The sequence below is a fragment of the Equus quagga genome, chromosome 18 (genome assembly GCF_021613505.1).
Source record: "Equus quagga isolate Etosha38 chromosome 18, UCLA_HA_Equagga_1.0, whole genome shotgun sequence".
In the NCBI taxonomy this organism is placed as follows: Eukaryota; Metazoa; Chordata; class Mammalia; order Perissodactyla; family Equidae; genus Equus; species Equus quagga.
This window is the reverse complement of record NC_060284.1, coordinates 39,918,695-39,940,210: the sequence shown is the minus strand read 5'-3', so window position 1 is coordinate 39,940,210 and position 21,516 is coordinate 39,918,695. Positions and strand designations below refer to the sequence as shown.

Genomic DNA, 21,516 nt, shown 5'->3' with positions numbered 1-21,516 from the left:
GTTGGAGAAGGAAGTTGATAGCAGATTTTGAGTATATTCCAAAAATCATATCCAAGTGTTACAACAGAACACTAAGAAAAATCTTCCTGAGCCAGTGCATGAAAAAATGCATCATAAATCCATTCATTACTACCTCCCAGTATTTTATCTTCCAGCTTTTGTGTTTGATAGCTCGTTGACTTAGAGTTTGACAGCATGCCAAAAGTAGTCTTTAGTGAGATCTCTGTGTAATTTTGGGGTTCATTTTTTTTTTTAAAGATTGGCACCTGAGCCAAAAACTGTTGCCAATCTTTTTTTTTTTTTCCTGCTTTTTCTCCCCAAATCCACCTAGTACATAGTTGTATATTTTAGTTGGGTCCTTCTAGTTGTGCCATGTGGGATGCTGCCTCAGCATGGCCTGATGAGCAGTGCAGTGTTCATGCCCAGGATCTGAACTGGTGAAACCCTGGGCCACCAAAGCAGAGCACGCGAACTTAACCACTCGGCCATGGGGCTGGCCCCTGGGGTCCATTTTTATCTAAATGATTATCTAACTGACCATCAAATGCTTGCTGCCATTTCCCACAAACTATTATTGTAAATTGAGATTTTTTAATTTAATAAGAATATTAATTTGGAAAAGAAACTGTCATTCTGAAAAATGGCCGATAATGTAAGTTTTATTTATAAATTTTTTGTTCTTTTTTTGTTTTTTTCCTGAGAAAGATTAGCCCTGTGCTAACTTCTGTTGCCAGTTTTCCTCCACTTTATATGTGGGTTGTTGCCACAGCATGGCTGACAAGTGGTGTAGGTTCACGCCTGGGATCTGAACCCATGAGCTATGGGCCACCGAAGTGGAGACTACTGAACTTAGCCACTACGCTGTGGGGACTGGCCCCCTTGTTTCGTTCTTTAATCAGCTTCTTTTTATTTTCAGCATTGATGCTGATGGAACGATGACAGTAGACTGGAATGAATGGAGGGACTATTTCTTATTTAATCCTGTGACAGACATTGAGGAAATTATCCGTTTCTGGAAACATTCTACTGTAAGTATGCTTTTTGTATTAATTTATACTTATTTGGAGCTGTAAGCCATAGGTATAGTTATCATCCGAAAACACTCTAACACTTAGGGGCCAGGGTGCCCAAGTCCCAGTAGCTCCTAACTTGTAGAGTTCTGCTTATTGTATTAGGTGTGTATTCAGAGTATCTTAGAAAACCCCAAGACTACATGAACACTGCAGATATAGTACCTGTTTTTGCTGTTCTCAAAGCTTGGAACAGGTACTGTCTTCCAAAAATCTTACAAAGATAAGCTGCCCAGCTTTTATTGGCCTTTAAGTATGCTGCCATAGGGAAGTGTAGAAGTCATAGAATTTCACTTTGTATTGATATTATATTGCCCCATCTCAGCACCTCATGATTGCTGAGGGTCTCTTTCCTTGGCCATTGATGATGGCCAAAGACCCCTCCTAAAACTTTTGCTTGTTTAGTCAATTGCCTGGATTTGTCTCTGGCATGAGGTACTTAGAATAATAATCATTGAAGGTTAAAAATCTTTAGCTTATCTGCTCAGCCTTTCACACCTGTCTGTTTGTATTCCTCAAAACTTTCAAATTTTAATGAAACTTCATTAATATTCTGCTAAAGTACACTGGTATAAATGAAGTTCAGTTTATTGTGTAATCTGCTCCTGAAACCAAGGAAAGCTCTTTGAGGGAATTTTTATTTTCCTAATGGGCTTGCCTTCTTTATTTATTTGTGGATTTCAGTAAATTTTATATCAATTAAATGAAGCCTAGACTCCACAGGGCCACTAGTAGCAATGCCTAAACTTACATGGAGCATTGTAGAATTATTGGCGATTAATGTCTTTTCAACTATGCGTATAAAATAATACTATGTTAGTTTAGTTGCCCATATAAATTTTATACTCATGTGAAGTTGCATTTACATAATCAAATTCTTACTGTATCTTTGGCGATAGTAACAGTTGAGGCTACAATCATGTATCTATTTCGTTGACATTAAATGAAGAGAAAGAGTTACTATGATAGCATAGCTCCTGAGCCCTACACTCTTACCTATAAAATGTTACATCAGAATCATTTAAATAATAAAGTTATAAAAATATTATCATTATAAAACTTTGTTTCTCTCAAGCTATATTTGTGATCTATGGGAATGCTTAGAATAGATTGGAGGATGGATCATTTTAAACAACTCCTCCCTGTTAGCTAACTTTTATATAGAATCTATTATGTGTTTTAAATGACAAGTCAGATTTAGAAAAATATTTATAGAGGGGCCGGCCCGTAGTGCAGCGGTTAAGTGTGCATGTTCTGCTTCTTGGCGCCCCGGGGTTCGCCGGTTTGGATCCCGGGTGCGGACATGGCACCGCTTGGCAAAAGCCATGCTGTGGTAGGCGTCCCACGTATAAAGCAGAGGAAGATGGGCACGGATGTTAGCTCAGGGTCAGTCTTCCTCAGCAAAAAGAGGAGGATTGGCAATAGTTAGCTCAGGGCTAATCTTCCTCAAAAAAAAAAAAAAATTTATAGGCAATCTATATAAGAAATGACTTTGGGGGTATTCACATACTTAGTTTTTATTTAATTTTTATTTACATATTTAAAGCATATATCATGGTACAAACTGTAACGTGGATATAATTTTGAGATAAAGGGAGTATCTTTGAAGAATTGAAAAACTAATTTCTTTCTGTAGCTAAAAGGATTCACTACATCTGGTAAAATGCTGCCCTTTCATTCTGACATAGATCAAAAGGAGAAAAGTTACTCTGAATCTATTAAGAAAGAAAGTTGTCATTGTTGGTTTTGTAAATTTGTAATTACTGTTAATTTTCATTTCTTGTGAACGGATACTGTACTTCATTTAGTGTGATAGGCTATTTATAATCACTTATATGCTCAGATTCTTTCAGTATACTTTCTAAGGAATGAAGCTGATCTTAACTATAAAACAACATGTGATTTTTCTTTGAAACAAACCAACCTTCTGGAATGATCTATCTTTAATTAAAGGGGCATGGGGATCGTTTTTCCATTTTAACAGGGTATTGACATAGGAGATAGTTTAACTATTCCGGATGAATTCACGGAAGATGAAAAAAAGTCTGGACAGTGGTGGAGGCAGCTTTTGGCAGGAGGTGTCGCTGGCGCTGTCTCCCGGACCAGCACCGCCCCGTTGGACCGGCTGAAAGTCATGATGCAGGTGAACCTCATGATCGTCTGTCTGAGTTTGTCCTAAATATTCTGAACAGTGAAAAATATGGTGCTTTGAAAAAGAAATTGTAAAATTTCTCAGTAATAGTCTTTCATACCTTTAAAACAAATCTCTATTTTATTGCTTTTAACCCTAAATTCAGTCCGTGTAGGTATTTCAGTTTCTACCAAATCTTAAATTGTTGGTCCATGTGTGTGATGAACTTTTAATCTTTGGCCTTCTGTAACCATTCAGATGTTTAATTAGGAAAAAAATTCTCTAGCCATTATTGTGGTAGTCTCCCTAGATAATTTGTATTTTCCTTCTATTTTATGTACTTTCTCAAGAGTGGGATATTTCTGAAATCTAGAATCTTGGAATAAGGAGGTAATTTTAAAAATTATTCAAAGCTTAGGTTAGCAGAAAAAGACCTGGATTTATAGACTGACTTCTCTACTTACCACCACTGTACACTTGGCTGGTCAGAGTGGAAAGAAAGAGAGAAAGGAAAGAAATTAATATTTATTTGATGCTTATTATAGTAACTCATTTAATCCTCACAGCACCCCGCTGAGGAGGGTATTTTATCCTCATATTATCTGTGGGGAACATGAGGCTCAGAGAATTAAATAACTTTACAACAAATTAGATGATAAATGGAGTATCTTTGGCTCCAAAGCTCATGGTTCTCACACTGCGTGAAAGCCATGAGGGCTTGTTGTCCTTCATGCTGGAATAGGACTATCTCATAAGGGTGGGTGAAAGAATTAAATGATGTAAGATATGTGAAAAGTCCTGATAAACTGGAATATAGTAGTTGAATAAAATATTTTAGAAAGTTGTGTTGTTATACCTATGGTCAGCACGTTTGGCATTTCTCCTTAGATTTCTGTACAAAAAAGATTTCTGACAATATTCTAAACTAGCATCCATTCAGAATGTCCCTAAATCTCAAAATATATTTAAGAGTAAAGATGGTGCTTTAAAGAAACAGGAGAGAGAACTGGTGTGTGTGTTTTTCTTTAGGAACAATAGTAAATTGACTTTGAGAGAGCTTGAGTAAGCGTTCATCTTTTCTTCTGTCATATTTTATTATAAAGTTTATTTAAAATAAAATGGATATCTCTGAACTTCAGCTCCTGCAAGTTCGGGGAGTTCCTAAAACTACCTTCCAGTTCAACCATTCAGTAGAAGGACTCACAGAACTCACTGGAAGCTTTTATACTCATGGTTATGGTTTATCACAGGGAAAAGATCCAGATTAATATCAGCCAAGGAAAGAAGATCACAGGGTCGTGTCTGGGGAAGTACCAAATGCAGAGTGTCTGTTGTCCTCTCCCCGTGGAGTCACGATGTCTTACTTAGCTGGCATCAGTGTGTGACAATATGCACAGAGTGTTGCAAACCAACCAGGGAAGCTCACCTGTCTTTGGCGTCTAGAGTTCTTATTGTGGCTCAATCATGTACTGCCTGCATGGCCAGCATTTAGTCTTCAGCCCCCCCGTGTTGTTGTTATTGTTTTTTTATAGTAGTCATTGATTTTGTGTAAGCTGAAAGAATCAGAAGAATAGCTGATTTCTTTAATTTTGGTCTATTAGATTTAATCAGTTTTTATATAGAGGCAATCATGAGGTCTGCTATGTATAAACAACTGTCACATCTGTGGTATAAACCAAGTAATTCATCAGTACTGACTGGGTGAGGCGGTTGTTACATGTTGTCATGAACGTATTGCCTGGAGAGACCCTGAGATGAGTCATAGAAGGTGCAATTTTTATTTTTAGTGTCAGGCTGTGTGCATTCCAGTGTCTGTGCCTCTGATGTACATAATATCCAAATTGTTGTCAGACCCATTTATATTTCATACCAGTATTACTTCTTGGGGGGAGGGATTATATATTCCCTGCAGCATATCTTCTTATTTTTCTTAAACTAAACCTGTTCACATTCCAAAGGGTGTTCTGTAGCCTAGTACATAATTTGATTCATGTCATCTTATGAATGGTGTTCATAATAATTTTAATTTTGATCATGTCCTCTCTATCTGCTTTCCCATGCTGAGGATATCAATTTTTCTTAGTTTTAGATTCAAAGTCAGGCCTCTAAAATGGTGGTAATAATTCTTCCCATCATCATATATTTTCTCAACCTTTTATATTTTATTTTTGAATACATCTTCTTGCAGTAATAAACAGTATTCAAGGAAAGAGAGTGGTTTGTATGGTTACTTTAGAAATAGTAACAGTAACATGCTACCAGTATTTTATATCATTTTTCTTTTATTTTTAGGTCCATGGTTCAAAATCACACAAAATGAACATATATGATGGCTTTCGACAGATGGTGAAAGAAGGAGGTATCCGCTCCCTCTGGAGAGGAAATGGTACAAATGTCATTAAAATTGCTCCTGAGACAGCTGTTAAGTTCTGGGCATACGAACAGGTAATTGTTATCACCTGTGGAATTTATTAACAAAGAGGAATTACACTGATTCAGTAACAATTAACTTCCATGCTTTTGGGATTCTTGTGTTAATACATGATCGTTTACCACATATACTCCATGAGGAATTTCTCTTACAGGAGATTAGACAAGATCAACTCAGAGATTCCTCGTGACTAAATTCTGGGATTCTGAATTTCCTATTATTTGTAAAGAAAGACTTTTATGTTCTTTTCTAAGTAGCTCTTGAAGGAAAATTTGAATTTTATCTTATTCATTTTGAATTCAGAATAGAAGCTGCACACTAACATAACACTAACACTAACATAAGTTTTATGAAAGTATCCCGCTCTAACGTCTGGAAGGAAAATTTTTAGGTTGAAGTCCTTTGCGTAATTTGACATGGCTGTAAAATTGAGTTTAGTTTTAGAGTGAAAGCTCCGTGGATTTAGGGGCTGGGCTTCTTTTGTGTTCCAGCACTTAGACAGCCTGGCATATGATAAGTGCTCAGTAAGTGTTTGTTGATTGAATGAGTGAGTGAATGAATGAGTGCATTTACCTCTGAATTAACTTCTCTATTACATTGTTTAGCATGCTGCTTCAGCGGGACTTAGTGTTAAGAGGAAACACAGTAGTGAGTTTTCGAGTTTGGTTTCTCTTTATGGTCATTAGCAGAACTGTCTACTTGAGCATCCACAAAATTATTTTTTCCATTAATTCTTCCATCATTGTTTATCATCAACCATAAGAACCTTGAAATTTAGCTCCACCTCATATTTTGTATTATTTCAAATAGACTTTTGATTATTTCGGAGAGTGTTTAGTTCTTGAGCCACAGAACAGTCTTGAGAAGATTGCAGAGTCTAGTGGTGTCCTTTTCTTTGGCTTAGGAGACAGAGAAGCAAAGAAAAAGATTGAAGAAAATCCAGCCTCCAGGGCTTGAATTAGAGCCTATGTTTGGGAAGGATATCTTCCTTCTGTGAATGTTTGAGGATTCAAATCATGACTAGAAGGGCTAGCATTTTAGCTGCCAGTAGATACTGACCACATATTGGATTTTATGATACAGAAGCCAGAGCCTAAAATAAATAAATAGTCAAGTATAAAATCATTATTCCAATTTGCAGAAAGTTTGGTGTTTTTGAAAGTCTGTGTTATTGCAAGCAAATGTGTACATTACACTTTTTGCTACTTGTCAAATTCTTAACTTGGACACTACCAGCAGGCGTCCTCTGCTTCCATCTGGTCAGCCTTCTTTCCGAGTCCTCTTCACGGTATTCTAATTTCTGCCTGCTAACTTTTCTTAGAGATCAAGAGAAAGCTCTCTGCACAGTGTGCTGTAGTGTTCTTATGGTCTCTGGGGGCTGTTATGCCTGTCCATTTTCTCCCCTCCTGCTGAAGATCTGTTCATCCCTCCCGGCTCTCTTAAGACCAGCTTCCCATGAGAAGCATTTCCCCAGCACTCCAACCAAAACCAGCGCCTCCCCTGCCCAGCTTCCTTAGAGCACTGAGTTACAGAATAGCCAATTTTCCATTGGATAATGGAAAACCCATTGTTTTCCCAATGAGTTGTAAATTACTTCAGGATTGATATTATGCCATATAAATTCTCCAGTTTCCCACAGTACCTGGCTAGCTCACTTCTGGATTCAGATAGGTCTTGTTCATTGAATAACTAATAGTTTAGAAATCCAAGAAAAGGATATTTTCAGCTTAGTATGTAGCTCTCTTAACCACATCAATATGGGATAAAGCTGTGGTCCATTTGGGTTGTCATTACCGTAGCAGTGCAGTGGCACCATAGCATAGCAGTGGGTGGCAGTGTGGTGCAATGTTCCCATGGTTTCAGCTGCCATATAAACACTAATTGCCTCTGTTCTAACATCATTCTCTTCATCCCTATACCTACACATCCACCTGTGTACTGCTCATCTGTGCATCTCTGCTTTCATATCCCGGGAGTGTCTCAAGCTCAACATGTCCACAGTGCAACAGTCATCCTTCCAACCCCCCTCCAGTGAACACACCCCCCATTCCTCTTTGTATATGTCATATAGGGGCGGACATCCTTCAAGACTGCTCAGGAGTTATTTCCTCCAGGAAACCTTCATTGTTCTGGTTCCCTTTGTTTCCCTCTGTTATAACACTTTCACAATGAATTCTGATTATCTCAGTACTTACCTCTCTCTGTAATGAGACTGTGAGTTTCCTTAGGCAATATTTGTTTTCAGGTTTGTATTCCCAGCACCTTGCCAAGTGCCAGTAAAACCTTACTAAATGAGTGAAAACACAGAACTGCCAGAGCTGGAGTTTGAGCCTAATCTTTCCTGAGTCTCAGGCCCATTAAGATGAAGGGAAAGATGGGTATTTCAAGCAGAAGCAGCAGCACGTCGTCGGAAATGTAGGCACAGGAGAGCATCATTCACTGTACATTGTAGTGGAATGTATTTCTGGGAAGATAATGATGAAAGCAGGCTGGACGGATAGGCAGGAGCCCAGTGTAATAGGAGTCTAGATTTTTATCCTGAATATGGTGAGGGGGCTATTGAAGCATCTTACGTAGGGAAGTGAAATGAGTACGTTTACATTTAAGAAAGATCAACCTGGAAAAAGAGTGGAGAATGTATTGGAGGTGAGTGAGGCTAGACTGGAGGCAGGAAGACTATTAAAGGAAATATTTCAGTCATTAAGGTAAGAAATGGTGAGCACCACTATAAGGTGGTGGCCATAGGGACTGGAGAAGAAGGCAATGGACAGAAAAATATTTTGAAATAGAATTAACAGACTCATTCATTGAGTGGATGTGGCGGTGAGAAAGAAAGAGGAACCAAGGATGATACTCTGGTTCCTAACTCGAGCAACTAAATACATACAGAAAACAATGAAAGGAATGGATTTTGGGGTAAAATGACAGGTTCCATTTCGGAAGCGCTGAGTTTGAGCTATCTCTGTCATGTACAGTGAGTTGTCCAGTAGGCAAGTGGATATATCGTCTAAAAATTAGGGGAGAGATCTTTGAAAGAGAGGTTGTTATTGTGTTGGAGCCATTGGAGTGGCCGCTCAGGAAGCCTTATAGAATGGGAAGAATCCTGGGGACATGCCTGGGAGAAGCAGAGGGGAAACTTGCAAAGGAGACTGAGAAGGAATAGCCAGCGGGACAGGAGGAAATCCACAGAGAGTGAGGGCCTAGAAGTCGGAGGAAGAAAAGGGTTTCATGAAAGGTCAAATACGATAAGAAAAAATGGTAAATACGATAAGAAAAAATATCTTTTAGGATTTATCAACCTAGAGATAGGAAAGCTTGGTATAAACACTTCAGTGAAGTAATGAGAGGAGAAACCATACTGAAATGAGCTAAAGCAAACAGGAGGTGAAGAAAATTGGCCATTTCTAAGAGAAGGAATCTAGTTTGTCTGGCTTATTACCACAGTCTGTGTTTGGGCAGAGCTCTTCTCTCCAAGTAGAAATGTAGTATGTTAGTAATAATAACAGTAACATTTACTGAACATTTCCCGTGAGTCCAGCACTGTGCTCAGTGTGTTACAAGTATTATCTGATTTAATCCTTTCAACGACCTGGGGAGATAGGCACTGTTATCACAGATGAGGAAACCGCAGCTTGGATGTGTCCATGAACTTGCCCCGGGCCACACGTTTCTGGGGGTCCAGCCCAGTTCTGCCTGACTGTGGAGCCCATGATGTTGACCTCCTGCCTTGTCGATATTTTGGCTGCATTTGGGTCAGATTCCACCCTTGGCCTGATCAGCTGTGTCGGTTGGTTTGGTTCTGGTGGGCCAGGTGGGCACTGGGCTTGACTTGTTGGTATAATTATATGTATTACCTACAAAACTGTTTTTATAAATTGTTTTGTTAATATTTTCTTGTCACTTACTTATTAGTTTTATTTGTACTGGTGAAAAGAAACTCATCTTAAAAAAAGAAAAATGATGGGGAAAATATCCAAAAATTGCCAACACTTTATTAACTGTGTATTTTCTGTACACCTGGGAAAGAATGCTATTATTCTGTTTTAGCAAAGGAGCAACTGGGTCCCGTCTGTGGAAGACGTCTGTGTTCTGTGGAAAGCTATCTTGGAAACCGCTGGCCGATAAACTGGATGTTAGCATTTACGCCTTGCTTTTCTGCTAGGTGTTAATGCAGTGTACGTGCTTTGAGAAACATCATCACATTGGCAATTAATTGATTTCTAGGAGCTTATTTGTATTTTGGTATTGTTTTAGTCACCTCGCGCTGCCATAACAAAATACCAAAAAATGGTGGTTTAAATAACAGAAATTAATTTCTCAAAGTTCTGGAGCTGGGGACTCCGAGATCAAAGCGCTGGCTCATTTGGTTTCTGGTGAGGGCTCTCTTCCTGACTTGCAGACGGCCGCCCTCTTGCTCTGTGCTCACATGGCCTTTCCTTGGTGCATGCGTGGTGGCAGTGGGTGGGGGGACAAAGAGGGAGAGAGAGAGAGAGAGCTCTCTGGTGTCTCTTCTTATAAGGATGCTAATTCTGTCATGAGGGCCCCACCCTCATGACCTCATCTAAGCCTAATTACCTTCCAAAGGCCCCATCCCAAATACCATCACATTGGGATTTATAGCTTCAACATATGAACTTATGAGGGGACACAATTAAGTCTATAAGAGGTATTAATGTGCATTTAAAAATTTATTTATACAGTACAAGAAGCTGCTTACTGAGGAAGGACAGAAAATAGGAACTTTTGAGAGATTTATTTCTGGTTCCATGGCTGGAGCAACGGCACAGACTTTTATTTATCCTATGGAGGTAAGGACCATTGTGAAGTCTGACTGCATGAAAGTCGTTTGTATTAATTATCTATTGCTGCATAATGGGTGATCCCGAAGTTAACAGTTTAAAACAACAAGCATTTCTTATTGTATAGTTTCTGTGGGTCAGGAAGTTGGAGTAGCTCAGCTGGGTGCCTCTGGCTTAGGGTTTCTGACAGCCCACAGTCCAGGTGGTGACCAGGGCTATGGTTACCTCAGGGTTCAGCTGGTGATGGATCTATTTCCAAGCTCAGTCATGTGTTTGTTGCCAGGCCTCCCTGGCTATTGGCTGGAGACGTCAATTCCTTGTCACATGGGCCTCTCCATAACTGCTTGAGTCTCCTCACAACATGGTAGCTGGTTTCCACATCTGAGTGATCAGAGAGAGAAAGGCCCCAAGATGGAAGCTGCAATCTTTGATCACTTCTGCTGCAACCTGTTGGTCACACAGACCACTCCTGGTAGAGTGTGGGAGGGAACTGCACAGGTGTGAATAGAAGGAGGCTGGGGTATTTGGAAGCCGTCTTGGAGGCTGGCTGCCAAATGTGGATCAGAATTCACCCATTCATTTCCAAAGAGGTTCTGTATCATAAGTTTCCTAATGGAACTTCGGGATTTGATCAGGTGATGGTAGTCCTAACTAGACTTCCTTCCATTAGAGCACAAATCAGCAAACCATGGACCTGTGGACTATTTTGTACAGCCCTTAAGCTAAGAATGGTTTTTGCATTTTAAAGAGGTGGTTAGAAAAAAAATCCCCCCAAAAAAGAATATGCAACAGAGACCTGATATTTTAGGCCTGGAAAGACGAAAATGTTTACTATCTGGCCTTTACAGAAAAAATTTGCCAGTTCCTGGTTTAGAACAAAATTATTATTGTAGGTGTGATTGGTCTTTATTGATATGACAACGGATTTTACAATAACTGATAAGACCTAAGCAAGACCTAAACTCTTAATTTTCACCTTTGTGGTATGCATATTAATAAAGCTTTCCTTGAAGCATCTTTTTTTTTTTTTTTTTTTTGCTGAGGAAGACTGGCCCTGAGCTAACGTCCATGCCCATCTTCCTCTGCTTTCTGTGTGGGACGCCTACCACAGCATGGCTTGCCAAGCAGTGCCATGTCCACACCTGGCATCCAAACTGGCAAACCCCAGGCTGCCGAAGTGGAACGTGCACACTTAACCGCTACACCACTAGGCCAGCCCCTCCTTGAAGCATCTTAATATGATTGTTCATATTACTCCACACACCCCTCAAAAAAATGTCCTAATTCAATACCTAGTCTTCCTCTTCTATTCTCCATCTCAGTTAATAGCTTCACCTTCCCACATCCCTGCTGCCCCCATCCTCTGTTCCAAGCTAGAAAGACTGGAATCATCCTTTACACTGCCATTTCCCTCACCCTCTACATCTAACTGGTCACCAGTCGATTTTGTTAAGGCATCAATAGGTTATCTTCTCTCTATTTCCTCTGCCACTGCCCTCATTCAGATCCTCTTTGCCATAAATGGGTCCTCTTGGCCCTCGTCTTGGCTCCTCAATGGAGATAGTAAGAGAGGGAGAACACATCAACAAATCGGACAGTCGTTTGCGTGACAGTATGTACTAGATATTTGTTCTCTATAAAATTACTTCTTTTGAATTCCGTGATGACAGAGTTAATATGAACAATAATATTTTGTTATATTCTTTCTTAACCAGGTTATGAAGACCAGGCTGGCTGTAGGCAAAACTGGACAATACTCTGGAATATTCGATTGTGCTAAGAAGATTTTGAAACATGAAGGTGTGGGAGCTTTTTACAAAGGTTATATTCCCAATTTATTAGGCATCATACCTTATGCAGGTATAGATCTTGCTGTGTATGAGGTGAGTTTGTAGCAGTCTTTTGAATCTGAAAATATAGTTCAATAGTTTTTATTGTTAGAATTTGACTTTTTAATAAGTACACATATACCAGGAAATATTCTGTGAGCAAAAGTATATGCAAGGATGTGTTATTTGATCTTTCTTTTCAAGTACCTTGGATATGAGACTCTCCCATGTTCTTGTGGTCACTTTTGTATTAGATTTCCCTGTGAATTATTTTTACTAATGAAGACTGTGGACTCATCTTCAGATATAGTTGTTCAGCTTAGAAGATGGTACTAGGGATTTTTTGTGTTTTTGAGGAAGATTAGCCCTGAGTTAACATCTGCTGCCAATCCTCCTGTTTGTGCTGAGGAAGACTGGCCCTGAGCTAACATCCGGGCCCATCTTCCTCTACTTTATATGTGGGATGCCTGCCACAGCATGGCTTGACAAGTGGTGTGTAGGATTGCATCTGGGATCCAAACTGGCAAACCCCCAGCTGCCAAAGCGGAACGTGCGAACTTAACTGCTGTGCCACTGGATGGGCCCCTAGGGATTTTTTTGAAGGGAGAGGCAATAAGCAAAAATGGCACATTTTCATTGATTTGTTAAAATCTGATAAAGCCAAGAGACTGATGTGGGTAGCACAGATTCATCCCTTGTACTGAAGAGACAGCTCAGACTACAAACCTTAGATTCACTGTGCCGTTTAAACCATTTAATAATTTATGACTCTGACAAACATTTGTCGAGCGCACACTATTTGCAAGCCACTGGGTTAGATGCTGGACCTAGAGATTGACAGAAGGACTTGGATTCTGCCTTTAAAAGACTGAAGATGTGGTGGAGGAGATAGGCATGCAAACAGCGAAAGCACAGAGTGTGGTGCCGTGATAGAAGCAAGCCTGGGCGCGTTGGGAGGGGACCCAACCTGTAGCTGAGTGGAGGGGTGGGATGTGTAATGAAGGCTTTCTTAGAGGACGTTACTTTTTTTTTTTTGTAACAGGTTTATTAACATATAATTCACATACCTTTTACTCATTTAAAGTGTACAATTCAATGGCTTTTGGAATTTAAGTTAAAATATAATTTAAAAATTGTGGTAAAATATGTAGAACATAATATTTGCCATTTTAAGCATTTTCAAGAGTGCAGTTCAGGGACGTTAATTACGTTCACGCTGTTGTACAGCCGTCATTACTATCTATTTCCCACGCGTTTTCATTACCCCAGACGAACACTCTGTAACTATTACAAAATAGCTCCCCACTCTCCCCTCCTCCAAGCCGCTGGGAACCTCTAATCTCTTTCTGTCTCGGTGAATTTGCCTATTCTAGTGATTTCATGTAAGTGGAATCATATAATATCTATCCTTTTTTGTCTGGCTTATTTCACCTGGCGTATTGGTTTCAGGGTTCATCCATGTTGTAGTGTGTATCAGAACACCATTCCTTTTTATGGTTGACTAATATTCTGTTGTATAGATATACCACATTTTGTTTATCTATTCATCTTTTTTTTTTTGGTGAGGAAGATTGTCCCTGAGCTAACATCTGTTACCAGTCCTCTTTTTGCTTGAGGAGGATTGTCCCTGAGCTAACATCTGTGCCAGTCTTCCTCTAGGTTGTATGTGGGACACTGCCACAGCATGGCTTGATGAGCAGTGTGTAGGTCCACACCCGAGATCCAAACCCATGAACCCTGGGCCATTGAAGCAGACCGCACAAACTTAACCACTGTGCCACCAGGCTGGCCCCTATCTGTTCATCTTTTGATGGGCACTTGGGTTGTTTCCACCTTTTGGCTGTTGTGGATAATGCTGCAATAGACATTGGATATAAGTATCTGAGAGTCTGCTTTCAGTTCCTGTGGGTATACACTGTGCCTGGGGTAGAATTGATGGATCATATGGCAACTCTGTGTTAAGCTCTCTGAGGACCTGTCACACCATTTTCCATAGCAGCTGTACCCTTTTTCATTTCCACCAATAGTAATTTCTCTACATCCTTGCTAACACTTGTTTCTGTTTTTTGTTTCTTTTCTTTTTTTCAGTAGTGGCCGTCCTAACAGGTGTGAGGCAATATCTCATTGTGCTTTTGATTTGCGTTTCTCTGATGATAAGTGAGGGGCATCTTTTCATATGCTTGTTGTCCATTTATATATCTTCTTTGGAGAAATGTCTATCCAAATTCTTTGCCCATTTTGTAATAGGGTTATTTATTTTTTTATGGTTGTCATTGAGTTGTAGGAATTCTTTATATATTTTGGATATTAATCTCATATCAGATATATGGTGTGAAAATATATTCTCCCATTCTGTAGGTTGCCTTTTCACTCTGTTGATTGTTTCCTTTGCTACACAGAAGTTTTTAAGTTGAAGTTTGTCTATTTTTCACTTTGGTTGCCTGTTTTTGGTATCATATCCAAGAAATCATTGCCAAATCCAGTATCCTGAAGCTTTTAGCCTATGTTTTCTCCTAGGAGTTTTATAGTGTTAGATCTTATGTTTAGGTCTTTCCATTTTGAGTTAATTTTTGTATAAGGTGTAAAGTAAGGGTCCAGCTTTATTCTTTTGCATGTGGATATCCAGTTTGCCCAGGACCATTGTTGAAGATCATTTGGCCATATATTCAAGAGTTTATTTGGGGGCTCTCTAGTTTATTTCCTTCATCTGTTTATCTGTCTTTATGCCAGTAACACATGATCTTTTTTTGTTAAATTTTTTTTTCCTTGTGATGAGAAATTTTAGGATCTAGTCTCTTAGCAACTTTCTTTTCTTTCTTTCTTTTTTTTTTAAGGATTGGCACCTGAGCTAACATCTGTTGCTAATCTTTCTTTTTCTCTCCAAAGCTCCCCCTCCCCTCGGTACATAGTTGTATATTCTAATTGTGAGTGCCTCTGGTTGTGCTGTGTGGGACGCCACTTCAGCGTGGCCCGATGAGTGGTGCCATGTTCATGCCCAGGATCCAAACCAGCGAAACCCTGGGCCACCGAAGTGGAGCACATGAACTTAACCACTCAGCCACGGGGCTGGCCCCCATCACACCATCTTGATTACTGTTGCTTTGCAGTGTGTATTGAAATCAGGAAGCGTGAGGCCTCCAACTTTGTTCTTCTTTTCCAAGATTAGTCAGAGTCCCCTGACATTCCATGTGAATTTTAGGATGGTTTTCTCTGTTTCTTCAGAAATGTCAGTGTGATTTGCATAGAGATTGCACTGAATGTGTAGTTTGCTCTGGGTGGTGTATTAGTATGCTTGGCTACCATACAAAATGTAATTTTTCCCACATATTAGCATATATTTTTAACTTAAAATATTTTATATTTAAAAAATATATTAGCATTTATATTTTATCTAATTTCTCTCAATCATTGCCTTCTAATGGAAATACAGGGACCTAGGATCATAGGGTAAAAAGCATGGCCTGGGGATCAGTACACTTTATTGCACGCTTGTTTAAAAATCTCCCTGAGACTCATTTTCCTCATTTCTGAAATCAAAAGAATAGCTCCACCTCAGAGCTTTGTAAAAGGACTAAATGAAATTACATATGTGTAAAGTACAAAATTAGATGCGATCAGTCGTATTATGTTATTTTTATCAGTACCGGCTAGGAAATGTTCTTTAGAGCCTACATTTGGCGTGCTGTTGACCTTCACATTTATTTAGAAGAAGATGAGCAGTGAGTGCAAACCTCACATGTTCTGAATCCCCAGCAGCTTCCCTTCCTCTCCACAGGCCACTGCCTCTACGGTGGCTGCTGCTTCTGGCAATGTGCCCCCCGATCGTGCAGAAATGGTCCCCTCATAAGGATGAGAGTAGCTGTGAAAGTCTTCACGTTGATTGAAAGCACTTGTAAAGTTAGCTCATTATTTTTCTTCTTTTCTGTTTCTCTGGCAGCTCTTGAAGTCCCATTGGCTGGATAATTTCGCCAAAGACTCTGTAAACCCCGGAGTGATGGTGTTGCTGGGATGTGGTGCCTTGTCGAGCACCTGTGGGCAGCTGGCCAGCTACCCCCTGGCTCTGGTGCGAACGCGCATGCAGGCTCAAGGTGAGTTTTTGATGAAGGAATCATGCTGATAAATAGTACTGCGTCAGGGACTTGTTTTTGGAACTTCGAGTTCCACTGAGATGGTGGAGTGTAGTTTCAAGATAGTGTTTCTCAACCTGTTTTTCATTATTGCCTCCATATGGAACCATCTGACAAATTCTTTCCTAAATGCTCTGTTTTAATGAAATTTTTAACCACAGATTCACTGCACGTGTACTGGATGTATATCTGTGCTTTATGCATCACCAGAGTACGTTGTTTTTGTTTGTTGAGAATACATGTTTTAAGAGCATATAAACTTTAGTATCTAGGTGGATTTGTGTTCAGATTCTTGCCCCAAACCGCTTTGGGTTTTTGTTTTCTCATCTGTAAATGGGAATGAAAGCTGTGCAGTGTTGTAAGAATTAGCAACAATATGTGTAAAGCACCTGGCATTTGTCAGGTTCTTGGTAAATGGTGGCTGGAAATTTTCTTTTTTTTTTGTTGTTGAGGAAGATCAGCCCTGAGCTAACATCTACCACCAATCCTCCTCTTTTTGCTGAGGAAGCCTGGCCCTGAGCTAACATCCGTGCCCATCTTCCTCTACTTTATATGTGGGATGCCTACCACAGCATGGTGTGTCAAGTGGTGCCATGTCTGCACCCAGGATCTGAACCGGCAAACCCTGGGCTGCCGAGAAGCGGAACGTGTGCACTTAACTGCTGCACCACTGGGCTGGCCCCTGGAATTGTTTATTATTGTTTAACCCTACAACTTTTGAGCTACAATCACCCCCCCTTGTGACACTGTGTCCTCCCTTGGCTTTGACTACACTGTACCCTCCTGACTCTTCTGCCATCTCATTGATTATTCTCTTTTATTATGATTTGCTGGCTTTTATTGCTACATTGAAGTGTGCATGCTGTGCCTTTCTTTTCTTTATTGCTCTTTCCCTGGCCAACCATATCCACTGTTATTTCTTTAAATAGTACACCCTGGGCCTCTTCAGCTCTATCCCCAACCTCTCATCCAAGTACCAACCACTCCTGCCTCACCCAGGCAGTCAATCCTTAATTAACGAATACTTCCTGAGCCATTGTCAGGTGCTGGACCCTCTGCCAGGTGCTGGGGTTAGAGCAGTCCACAAGTCAGATTGGTCCCTGCCGTTGTGGAGTGGAGAAGACACACATTCAGCAAGTAAACAACCTCATTAACCCACTTCCCCTTTGTTAGGGGAGCACAGAGCAAGGGGCTCTAACCTAACTTGGTAGGCAGAGAACATTGTCGTTTAAGGTGAGCCTGCAAAACAAGTGGGAGTTAGCTGGGCAAAGGTGGCAGGGGTGGAGGGGGCGTAGAAAGAACATTCCAGCCCCGGGAAAAGCATATGTGAAGGCACTGAGGCAGGAGAAAATGTGGTGTATTTGAGGAGCTGAAAGAAGATTATGTAGCTGGAGAGAAAAATGCAAAGTGGTAAACTAAACGTTTCGTGGGTATTCTCTTATTTAAACGTCGTAACCATTTTTGGAGGGTGAGACTAATTTTATCCCCATTTTGCAGATGAGTAACTAGGGCAAAAAGAGATTGAGTAACTTTGTGAGGTTGTACGTTTGGTAGATAGTGGAGCTAGACTTCAGACCCAGGCGCTCTGATTCAAACCATCGCGGAACCAGTCTTCCCCTGCTGTCTGCCAGCTCTAGTCCAGTCCCCGCATGGCTGGTAGCATGGTTGTTTCTAAGGTCAGGGTCTGATCATTTTACTCCTGTTCAGAAATCTTTGTGACTTTTCAGTGTCTTCAGAATAAATTCCAAAGTTCTTAGTGGGAATTTCAAAGCCTTTAGTAATCCCCACTTTGTTTTTTTGCTCTGTCTCCATTTCTCCACCCCTGCCTTGCCCAGCTCCAGCCACTTGGTATCCTCTGTGTAATCATCACATGCAGCAACCAGTGGTATCCCCATGGCACATGCATGTTCCCACCCTTGTCTTTGTTGTGTCAACAGCGTGGGCTTTCCCTCTCTCTTTCCTGCCTATTGGGATTATTTTCAAGGCCTAGGGACCCCATATTTTCCCTAATCTCCCCATACTCCTCTTACTTCCTAAGATTGAACCATTCTCTCTTCAGCACTTTGGTTAATGAGGACGGGGTGGCGGCGGCCATGTCAGGTGGTAGAAAGTGCATGAGTTTTGGAGTCAGAAAGACCATCAGCTCTCAGCTCTCCCACTTGCTACCTAAGTATCTTAGGACATGTTTCTCAATCTTTCTAAGCCTCCAGTTCCCCGTTTATAAAATGGGTATAATAGGGGCTGGTCCAGTGGCGCAGCAGTTCGGCCTGGCGTTCACTGGTTTGGATCCTGGGTCCGGACATGGCACCACTTGGCACGCCATGTTGTGGTAGGCATCCCACATATAAAGTAGAGGAAGATGGGCATGGATGTTAGCTCAGGGCCAGTCTTCCTCAGCAAAAAGAGGAGGATTGGCAGCAGTTATCTCAGGGCTAATCTTCCTCAATAAATAAATAAATAAATGGGTATAATAATACTTAACTTGCAGGACTGGTATATAAAGTAATTAACCCAATATCTAGCACATAGTAATCACTCAATAGATAAATGTTATTGCCATCATTATTACAATCAGAGCACTCACTATTAGGTTCTATACAGGGAGAATTATATAAAGGGGGCATTTCTTGGGCCCCTTGGAGTAAATTTTATCTTTTCATTGTGTTCTAGAATATCATTCTGAATCATAATTGTGTATAGTAATAATAACACAACGTGCTGGAATATTAAAGTAGTCTTGTTTCTGTTTTTATCTTCTAGCCATGTTAGAAGGAAGCCCACAGCTCAACATGGTTGGTCTCTTTCGCCGCATAATTTCCAAAGAAGGAATCCCAGGTCTTTACCGAGGCATCACCCCAAACTTCATGAAGGTGCTCCCTGCTGTGGGCATCAGTTATGTGGTTTATGAAAATATGAAACAAACTTTAGGAATAACCCAGAAGTGACATGTCGAATTTTTGGCTTTAGCATGATTGTTGAAATTTCCAGCAATCTCTGGAGTGACTTTTTCTCCTAGAATGACAACAAATCTATGGCAAAAGGAGTCGTATTTTTTTCACAGAAGGGAAGAGCATCTCAATGATCACTTCAAATGTTTGGGCTCAATTTTATATAAACAGAAATGTTGAAAATCATAGTTTTGATAAGCTTATACAATTTTGAAAAGGCCACAAAGTTATATTTTATCTTTTCTTACTAGTCCTTTTCTACAAATCTCTGCACTGAGTCCTACATCTGAAAAATGTACTTGCTTGCATTAAATTTGTTTTGTGTGGTAGAATTATAAATTGTAATCTTTATTTTGGTTGGTTCAAATTTATGCCACTTCCTTTATTCTCAAATGTCGTTTTCTTAAAAGCAAAATGATCAGAAAACCTTGAAACTTAAGTTGTTTTATATGTTTTGAGTGTCTTTATAGATTTCTTAAAATTTCCTTGTAGAACCATTAGTAGAAAATCATTGCATGAAAACATGCCTTACAGCAGCCAATAAGTAGTATAGTGTTTGTATTGTTATCTTTCTTTAAGCTGAATAAAAGTGAACATAAGTGGCAGAATTTCAAGGTATGAGAATACTGCAGTCCATTCATATCATTTTTGTTTCAGGAGAAGTGATGAAATAGTATTTATTTCAGCTGGCCCTTTCCCACTTTCCTTGCACTGTTATTTGCTTCCTGGGATGACATACTGATCATCAGTATATTACTGTTAAATTATCAACACAAGGCAACTTATTTGAAAGATTGTTTATTCTGTCGTTGCTTTGAAAAGCACCAGGAAACAAAACCCTTTTCTTTATATTAGCTTCTGATGAGCATCTCTCTTTTCTTTGTCCTTTGTTTCCTACTTGAATCAGATTCTATTTTAATCAGGAAAGCTTCTGGGGACCCTTCTTGGTAATCTGAAATTTCTGAATTGCATGAAGTGGGCTGATCATGGGTGAATGACATTCTCATTTCGTCCTTACTGTTGAATTTCTTTGAACCTGCAATTCTTAATTTGGGCAGCACAAACTTAGAAGAATAGTACATATTCACAGTAGTATATATTAATCTTGTATATTAGGTACCTATATTCAAATGAAAGGCCCAATTTATAAACATATACATTGATGTTCTCTCTCGCCCCAAGTTTTAGGAATATGTTATGATATAGAAAACTTAATTTATATTATTATAGCATGTTTTTATTTTACTAAAGCCATTTTTGTAGTCAACTATCTTTTTCTGAGTTAACTATTTTTTCTGATTAAGTCATTAGGACTTAGAAAAGCATTTATTAGTTGAAGTTATTCTTGTCACTTTTTAATTTAGTTCCTAAACATGTGTTTGATTTCTAGTAATTTCTGGTATAAATTGACAAAATTTTAATGAAAATGTAGTGACATAATAGGCATTTACTTTATTCAAACCTACCTCTTATATTTTCTGAACCAAAGAGGAATGTTGGACTTTTGTTTGTGAAACGTATTCTAAAATGTAGTTTCCATTGTATTAGTTTTGCCAGATAAATGTCTCAGTGCTTTTATAATAGGCATGACAAGCATGGGACTCTATCTTCAGGTTTGCTTGTACTTTTGAGTAACATGTAGATGACAATATTAAGGTACATGATTAGCTGTTTTTTTACTCATAGAAATTGTGGAATGAATAACAAATTTCAAGCTACTGAAAAATAGTCATTGTTCCTTATGAATTTAAATTGTCTGCTATTTAACATTTGTCAAGTATGAATGTGATTTACCTATGCTCTTGTATCTTTTGAAAAAAGCCCAGAGTTGAAGATAGTTTATCTCTGGCATTACTGCATATTTACTTTCCATTTCTATTAAAAAATATATATGTATTTGTTTTTAAAGTGACTTGTTTCCTCATTTTCAAAAAATAGTGTAACTAAGACAAAAAAATGGCTGTGTCCTAGAGCTTATATCACTGGCTGCAGTTAGAATAATACTTTTCCTATTTGGCTCCATGGAGTTTTTCCAGATGTTTCGGCCTTTCCTGAACAGTCACAGCGGTTGTTGTCTGTATCACACATTTTGGTATAAGATGATGGTTTTTGGGATACCCCAATTCCACATTTACCAATTAGGGTTCCACCTCTAGGGGTTCACCATGCCAAGGAGGATCC

General features: G+C 39.5%; 1 protein-coding gene across 1 annotated transcript in view; it reads left to right on the top strand.

Annotated features, from left to right (window-relative positions):
- SLC25A24 (solute carrier family 25 member 24) overlaps window positions 1-21,243 on the top strand; it is a 47,116-nt gene extending 25,873 nt beyond the window's left edge. The window contains exons 4-10 of the mRNA XM_046645739.1: window positions 917-1,028; window positions 3,055-3,213; window positions 5,494-5,646; window positions 10,333-10,440; window positions 12,147-12,314; window positions 16,198-16,348; window positions 19,148-21,243. Of these exons, the coding sequence (XP_046501695.1) occupies window positions 917-1,028; window positions 3,055-3,213; window positions 5,494-5,646; window positions 10,333-10,440; window positions 12,147-12,314; window positions 16,198-16,348; window positions 19,148-19,332 (1,036 nt within the window). The 3' untranslated portion in view covers window positions 19,333-21,243. The remainder of the gene's footprint in view (window positions 1-916; window positions 1,029-3,054; window positions 3,214-5,493; window positions 5,647-10,332; window positions 10,441-12,146; window positions 12,315-16,197; window positions 16,349-19,147) is intronic.
- The last annotated feature ends 273 nt before the right edge of the window (window positions 21,244-21,516 follow it).